The 8,891-nt window shown below is 42.9% G+C and overlaps 1 protein-coding gene across 1 annotated transcript; it reads right to left on the bottom strand.

Moving 5' to 3' along the window:
* Nucleotides 1–4,436: 4,436 nt before the first annotated feature.
* Nucleotides 4,437–8,582, bottom strand: LOC108656009 (uncharacterized). The gene is made up of 3 exons (XM_018107866.2): nt 8,351–8,582; nt 4,929–5,094; nt 4,437–4,844 (listed from the first exon to the last, which is right to left on the bottom strand). The coding sequence occupies exons 1-3, from the start codon at nt 8,371–8,373 to the stop codon at nt 4,716–4,718; spliced, it is 318 nt and encodes a 105-aa protein (XP_017963355.1). The 5' UTR covers nt 8,374–8,582; the 3' UTR covers nt 4,437–4,715.
* Nucleotides 8,583–8,891: the final 309 nt, after the last annotated feature.

Here is an 8,891-nt window from a genome sequence, read left to right as displayed (position 1 = left end):
GAGCGCGTTCGCTGTGCTGCTGCACACACGCGACTTTCGAACTCGCTCAATGTCGAACGATTTCCCCAGTTTTCGAAAACGTTCGTTGCGCGAGCGGAGCAATTGAGTGAGAGTGAGAGAGTGAGCTGAACGGCTCGGCGCTCTTGAGTGGCTAGCGACGGGCGAGTGGCTCAACTGTAGCAGCGACAGGTTTGACTGGGCGAGCGAGTGGAGTGAGTTGATTTGAGCGCTTTCTCTTGCTGTTGTTGTTGTTTCGTTGTGTATGCATATGGAAATGGAATTGAAATGTGAATATGAAACGATTCAATGAAATATTTATGAATAATTTAAATTAATTTTTATTTATATTTATATATAAATTAATTGTGTGATATATTTTCATAAAATTTTATTCCATTTTATATTGCATTTACTTCTAATTATTTTTTTTTTTTTTTATATTAATTTTACATTTGTCTTACTTTATTCTTCTTCTTGTTCAGTTCTCATTGCGCTAAGCGCAACTTGTTGAGCCGCAAACTGATTGCAAAATGATTATGGACTGCTACATATCTCTGTCCCTTCCTTTCCCTCCCTCCCTGTGTTGTCATAATTTTCGCCCGTCAATTGTCGAGGAGGCGCATCACAAAAGTTCATTAGGCAACGCGGGCGTCCGTGGCACACATGTGGCATGCGAGGCCAAGGACACCAAATGATGCAGGTTCTGCATAGCCAAAGGACCAGCAAACACACACACACAGACAGACCCACACAAACAGATAGACAGCTGGACAGACAGCTGGACAGAGTCTGTGAGGGGACACGAAATGTCAGCAACATCATTTGTCAAAACAAACTTTTTGACGTCGTCGCGTCGCGTCGCGTCGCGTTGCCTCGCAGCGAAAGTGCGTGCCGTCCCCCGCCCCGCCCCGCTCACAATGTCGCATCTCTGCCTGCCGCACTTCGTGTGGGCTCCTTGCAACACACATTCGAGGCAGCTGCCCCGCCCCGCCCCACCCTGTCTGATGTCCATGATTGTTTGGCGTCCACTCCGAAACAGCTCCAAAAACTGTTCACAGCCTCCATTTGTAATGGCAGCCACGCCTACTCGCATGCCACCGCCCCCAGGCACACTTTCGCTGCGACTGCAAGGAAATTGCACTCAAAGAAAGGCGAAAGCAGACGGTGATGATGATCATGATTGGGGGGGAGAGAGAAGGAGAGACTGCAAGAATATATTTGGAATATATAGTAAATATATTTATTTAATTGTAATATTTAATGCAATCATTAAAGATTAATTATATCTCCTTTGAAAATATAGATTTATAAAAATACAATTTAATAAAAAAAAATATAAATATATATATTTTTTATATACATATGTATATTAAATTCCATTTTATAAAATATTATGTTTAAGTAGAAGAGGATAATGATGAATTATATATTTAAGAAATGAGTATTTTTAATATATATTTAAAGAATAATTGCCTTTAGTTCGTTTTAAATGTAATGTAAGCAAGGTAAGGGTATATATCTATGCCTTATTTGACCCCATCACAGATCAACTTGACAAAGAAATCGTCACTACTCTAAGACAATGAAAAATCCTTAAATAATTTTATTTAATTTCAATATTGTTTGCAAAAAATGAAAATAAAATAAAAAATTATTTCAATGACAATAAATTTCGATTTGCATTAGGAATTGAAATTTTTTTCTGTTAGTTTTATATTAAATAAATATATTAAGAATTGAAATTATTATTAATATTATTTTTTTCCAATTATTTTTATTTTAAATAAATAAATTAAGAATTATTATTAAAATTATTTAAAAAAAAATTTTTTTTTTATTTAAAATATCTACGAGCGAACGAGGAAAATTTTTACGAAAATGTCTGACGAATTTCGTCAAGGAAAATACTTTACATATTAATGAAATTTTCCTTTTAGCGGGCAGATAAATGTATTAGTATAATATTATATACATATATGTATAATATTTTATATGATATCATATATACCAAATCCTTGTAGAATATTTATAGACACAGTCTGTTACTATCTACACCTTATTGAAAGCACTTCATAGTGAGGGAGTGAGTGAGAGAGAGCGATAGAGTGAGCGAGTGCATTGATCAACATTAACTGCACACATGCACACACACCCATACACACACAGACACACTCACACAGTCACACCCACACATATGTTAGCTGACTGCGTTAGCCAAATTTGCCACACGGCGCATGCCACACGAACATGCCCCATGCCGCATGCCACATGCCACATGCTGTTGTTGTTTGTGTATTTTGTGTGTTGATTTTTGGTCGCGCTTTTCAGGCTTTTTTCTATTATTTTTTTTTTTTTCAACGGCAGTCGCCACTGTTAGCCAATGTTGGCCAATGTTGGCGTATTAGCGGTTTTCGTGGCCGATTATTTGGAAGCCCATTTGATTTGGGTGTCGCCAGAGCATCTATTAATTATACAGCTAGACTCGCTCACTCGCCCTCTCTCTCTCTCTCTCTCTCTCTCTCTCTCTCTCTCTCTCTCTCTTCTTCATTCCTTTCAATTCATTTCATAATTACAACAACACAAAGCGACAGCAGCTCGTTCCATGGCCGCAACTCAAAAACTATGCAGAGCTATGGACACGTAGTGTAATGGAGCAGGAGGGGTGGGGGTGGCGGGGCTCTGCCAAGGGATCCACTCACACCGAAATTGTGCAAATTATTGTACAGCAGCAGTAGAAAAATGAAAATAGAAATAGAAATCGTTGCATACTTTTGAAAATGAAGTCATCGAGCTGAGAGTCACATACAGAACTAGTTCTGTCTCTCTCTCTCTCTCTCTCTCACTCTCTCTGTGTGTGGCACATGGAACCCTTAATTAAATAAATTCAATATGCGCAACGGGCGGCAGACACCCAGCCACCCAACCACCCAACCACCCAGACAGCCCCCTCAGTCCGCGCTCCCCTCTGCGGCGGGCAGCTCGAACCAACTACAAAATTATATGGCGAAAATGTTCCGTTGGAAATCGTCATGGATTTTAATATTTAAAAGCGTTTTGCACAAAACTGTCCCAGCAAGTGCCACACACACACTGGGGGTGGGGTTAGGGGCATTGGCAGGGGGGCGAGCGTGTGCTGTTGACCAGCACGTGGACTGACCAAAAAGTGCCGCAGTTCAGAGGCCAAACGCATCGACTGCGCCACATCAGCCATGTCCCAAAGAAGCCACCCACCAGCTAGCCCCCACTCCTCGCCCCTCGCCCCTCGCCCCGCCACACAAAAACCCAGCCCGTTCGACAGGCAACATTTTGATAAGCGACGTCCGTGTCCTGCCCGTGTCCTGCCCATGTCCATGGCCGTGCCCAACTGCCCCAACTGCCCCAGCAGCGCCAGCAGCCGGCAAAGGATATTATTTAATGAGCTAAACTTAAAGCGTTGGGCGCTCCACTGGATTGCTTTGTGGGCGGAACGAACTCCACTTGCGACTGACCAAATTGAGTTGACCTGTTTCATCTGTGTGTGTGTGTGTTGGTGTTTGTGTGTGTGTGTGTGTGTGCTGCATAGTTTTTGGTGGCCAGACTCAGTCTCGCTTGGCTTGCATATTCAATTGAAGCCAAGAGCTGAGAGCGCTCTATACACCAGACTCCTTCACTCCTTCCCTCCTTTGCTGCTCCACTTCTTCCCCCCGCCTACTCCTTTAGCCCATTGCTCCAGTTTGGCAGGGGTCAGGCGTGTGCGTGATTAAAAATTCAACACCCGAAACGAATGTGGAATTGAACGGCAAATTAAATGAGCACTCAGCTGGACGGCAGCTGCAGCAGGAGCTGGAACGGAGTGCAGGGGGGGGCGGACGCAAGGGGATTGAGCTGGAGCGGGTTGGACTGTGAAATCCTTTACTTAAACCTAATGGCAGTTGCTGACTATTCAAACTCTCTGCCTCTCCCTCTCTCTAGCTTCCCCCATCTCTCCATTGCCAACTCCTGCTCACTCATTGATCGATTATTATTTCATATATTTATGAAAAGTTTCAGCTTCTCAAGTGAAGCCAAGAGATCACTGAGCTGAAGTGGGCTGAGCTGGCCTAGCACTGAAAACCCCTTAACTCAAGCTTAATGACAGTCTGCTGTCTATTTAAACAATCTCCCTCTCTCTTTCTCTCTCAATCTCAAATCAATCTCAAAATTAATCAATTATTCCATCATAGATTTACAAGTCTAAGGGATCAATATATCACGAGCTGCTCTTGAAGGTATTGCTTCCTCACATTCCATTCAAATTGATGTCTATCCACACCGCGGGGCATTCAAATAGCAACGTTTGCACACTCAATGCTCAAGGGCTGGGGCGCAGTTCAACCGCACAGCAATTGACACATAGATGGCGCTGTGCAGATCACGCCCGCTGCATGGCAAATCCAATTAGATTCCCAATCAGAATGTTTTCGTTGGATTTTAAGACTTTCAAAATTTATTTCAAGTGTGACATTCAACAGATTGACTGTTGAGGTTGTTGATGATAGAATCTATGCACATGCACATATTATGTACATATATATGTATATACATATATATGGCATGTGTGAATATATATATATATATATATATATATATATGTATGTATGTTTGTATGTTTGTGTGTGTATATACATATATAAAAGAAGCACGCGAAACGAGATTTTGGCCGTGTTGATTGCAGTCCGAAAATTTGCGCTTCTCGCTTAGCCCGAGGCGACGGTAGTCGACGTTGGTGGTGGGCAGCGGTCATCAGGTGGTGGACCCGACGGCGGCGGTCCACGAGGCGGATATCCACTGGGCGGTGGACCGCATGGATTCTGTGGTCGGGCGGTCTGGCGAGAGAGAGAGAGAGAGAGAGAGAGATGGTTGAGTAGCTGCAGTCTTGGAATATTTGTATATACACTCTTCACACTTACCACTAGCGCCTGGCCGCAGATCAGCAGCAGGAATAGGCTCATGAGGTGGGTTAGGCTTAGACGCATCTCCACAGCTTTGTTTCGAGTCGAGAAATGTAGTGCCATGCCACCACGCGTTTTGCTTATAAGCGGGCGACGCGTTTGGCCAGTGTTCCATGTCGAAATGCTAAATGAAAAGAGACAGAGGAAGAGAGGGAGAGTTAGAGTGAGAGAGATTCAAGTGTAGTGTGAAAATGTGTGAGCGACAATTATTAATTATCGCACTCGTTCAATCAGTCCGATGGCTATTATATATAAGTATTCATATTTATATATATTTTTACATATATTTTTTATATTATTTCCAGTTCGGCTCGACTGCTCGAAATGTGATTAAATCTTAATTTAACCATGTGACAGCCATTTGAATGCCATTCACTTAGTAGTTCCATCTAATATTTTTCGTAATTTGTCGAGCCCGCAAAACGATCCAAATAAGTTATTACTCAGCATTAACTGACAAAGCTAGCGACTAGCTTAGTTACACCATTAGTGGATGGCTTTAGGTTAACTAATTCCAATTGGAGCTGAAGATAATCAACGCTATTTCTATTTCGCACTCAGTGCAGCACAGCAAAGAGATGATCTATATATAGTTTTATGGATTCCCCTTGTTTCTCACTGTCCAAAAGTTCTCCTCTCGTTGTCTCTGCCTTTCTTTTGCTACTTTTTTTTCAGTTTCACTTTCTTTGAAAGATTGGCATTACTTCAGTAGAGAAACTATCCCCTTTCTCTCTCTCTCTCACCCTCTGATTATTCGTTGTCCCTCGTTCTTGCGCTTCCTGATTGTCCTCCTAACTGCTTCCAACTGCCGTTCGTTTTCTCTACCTTGCTTTCTACCCTATTTGCTTATGTATACCTCACTACGTCTGTTTCCCTGTCTCGCTCACTCTGCCTTTCTCTCCTTCAGGCTCTCACTTTGTCTTTTTCTCTATCTGTCTGTCTCTCTCTTTGCTGCCTCATTATCTCTCCCCATATCTCTTTGTCTTACTCGCTCACTCTATCTCTCTCTCTTTCTCTCTCTCTCTCTCTCTCTCTTGCTCACTTTTTCTCTATTCTTCTATCTCTCACTTTGCCTCTTCCTGTCTGTCTGTCTCACTCTCTCTATCTCTCACTCTGACTCAGTCCATCTCTCTTTCTCTCTAGCTTATCTATCTTATCTATCTATTATCTATCTTATCATATTCTCCTTTTCTCTTTCCTACACTCTCCTCTCTCCTACCCCATCTGGCGCCCTCTCTTCTCAGCTTTTCTCTATAAGAATGACTAACATTCTGATTCTCCCTGCGCCCTCCGCTGTTGCTTCTCCTATTTCTCGCCCATGAGCTTAGCATATGTTATGATGTGATATTTCCCCTCTCCCGTCTATCTCTCTCTCTCTCTCTCTCTATCTCTTTGTCTCTCGCTGGCTTTCCCAATTGTGCTCGCGCTCTGTTGTTGCTCGCTATAATTAACTGAATATTTATTACTGCGGTAGATAAAATGTTATGCGGCTATTATTTTAGTTTTATGGGCTAGCGAGAGACCAACCAACAGGCGCCACGCCCGGCCAGGTGGGCTTAAGCCAAGCCAAGTTAATGGCCATTGCAACTTGAACACAGAGAGAGGGGGAGGTGCAGCACGAGAGAGTAAGAGAGTGAGAGAGAGAGAGAGTTTGAATCCGAGCCATGCAAAATGCATTCACACGCACTGTCAGCCTAGACACAAACCATTGAGCGAGCACAACCAATTAAGACAACAACCGCGGCCAGACTCCGCTCGGAGCCGGAATGGATTGGAATGCGGCTTGGGTTGCTCGCGCCGCTGGCGGGCCACTGGCTGGCGGATGCCGATGAAAAGAAAGTCGACTATAAATAAATAAAATAAAATACCGTCGCTAATTGTTTTAAGGCCGCCAGCAGCAACAACGCAATAAGGTGTGAAATTCAAGCGCATAAATCCAAGACGCAGCCAACGTCGACGCCCAAAAAGTTTCGCTGGCTGTCGAGTTGCTCGAGTTGCGCGAGTGGGTTGCTCCCACTTCGCTTACTCCTCCTCCTGCACCCCCTTTCTCCTGTTTGCTGGCAGAGCACGCCTTCAGCTGCCAGCTGATAAGACCAAGGGCAACTCCAGCACAGACGAGCAGCAGGACTCGGAGCAAGTGCTTGGCGCTCTGCTCGCTCGCTGGCCCGTAAAATAATAACGACAAGAAAATTACGCATACGCCGTGTTGTTTTACATTGTCTACGTGCGGCGGCCAAATAAGACGGCTTATTAATATTATTACTCATACGCCACCGGCAAGCCCAGCCAGCCGTAGCAGCTGCTGTTGCTATCTAATTATAATTGTTTAATGAACTGCACGGCAGGCCGTAGCTCGCATCGAAGCTGCGGCCAGTCGAAGGCGACAATATCTTCAAAAACGAAAGATACTTTCTATATGTAATGGATATATAAATGAAGAGGTGTGGGGCTAGGATCTTGTTGGGGAAGAAGTTCAAGGAAAATTCATGAATACGTAGAAAAAGAGTGAGATTCTTAGAGTCTAGAGTCTTCTCTACAAATACAGCTGACAATATTATATCCAAAATCTGATATACGAAACAGCTAAAAATCGCTGCCCAAAGCTGCTATGAAGCCATTTCTATACTAACTAATTGCTGTTTACCAACACTGACAACATACTACATCAATGATCATATACACTTTGATATTCAAGACGAGAGATATGAAAGACAGCTGCAATTCCTTGCCCAAAACTGTTGTCCTGCTATATCAATATCAACTAATTGCTGTTTACCAACACTGACAACAGACTATAACAATGATCAAGTACAATTTGATATTCAAGTCTAAAGATAATATAAATGACAACTAAAAATCGTTGCGCAAAACTGCCGTCAAGATCTATTTGCTATTCACCAACACTGACATCAATCCCTGTCATCATATGCTATTAGTGGACTGCAATGTATAACATTGCAACAACTTATTCTAGAGCACTACCTGATGGTCACAACAGTTACAGTTTACTAGTGTTGCCTAACAGTGCTGCTAGGCAGTTTTTCCAACACTGCTGCAAGTCAATTGCATCTACAGTCATAAGTCGCTTTCCAATGTTGCTTCTAATCCCCAATTGTTGTGCCAGCACTTTTGCAAGAGAATCTCAAGCACAGTCAAATAAGTCGTTAGTCAACACTAGTAGTATGTATGGCCACAATAATTGCGGCTGCAAATCGTTGCCCAGCACTGCCGCAACAAAACACAGCCGCAAGGCAATTTTAGTTGCACGACGTTACGTCGTTTACCAACACTGCAATTCAGCCAATAACCAGCTCACGCAATGCAGTTTAAGCAACGAAACTAGAAGATATTGTAAAGCCGTAATGCCCTTACGTACTTACCTGAAAACACCGATTTGCGACATTCCTATTCGACCTTGAGAGCGTGCAGCAAAATAATTCCGATAATCACCAGAACGACGATAATGATAACAATATAGGAATAGATGCACATTGTAGCAGCCAAGCTACATGACAAAAAAAATATATATATATAATAAAAATTTAAAATCAGCTGACGGTGTTTGGTCAAAAAAAATGAAATGAAAACTGAAATTTCTATTTAATATTGTGCTCTGTGCTGTGTATTGTAAAACAGTCGAATGACAATTGATGACGAGAGCCCCGCCAGCTGAGCTACATATTGTACGGCCTACTACTTGCTACTTACTAATCAGCTTTGGCAACGAGCTCAGCTTTTCTCGGGGAAAATGACAATGGGCCTTTTCGAACAATGTAGCGAAACGCCAAGCACATTGCCTCGCCCATTCCCATTTCCATTCCCATTCCCATTTCCATTCATGCTCATGGCTCGACTCGACATAACAGTTAAATTTTGTGTAGCACACCCAACTCCTGCTGCTGCTCCTGCTCCTGCTCCTGC

The sequence above is a fragment of the Drosophila navojoa genome, chromosome X, assembly GCF_054131105.1.
Source record: "Drosophila navojoa isolate 15081-1374.11 chromosome X, UAZ_NAV_1.0, whole genome shotgun sequence".
NCBI classification, from domain to species: Eukaryota; Metazoa; Arthropoda; class Insecta; order Diptera; family Drosophilidae; genus Drosophila; species Drosophila navojoa.
Note: the sequence above shows the minus strand (reverse complement) of the source record. Positions and strands in the feature narration are given on the sequence as shown.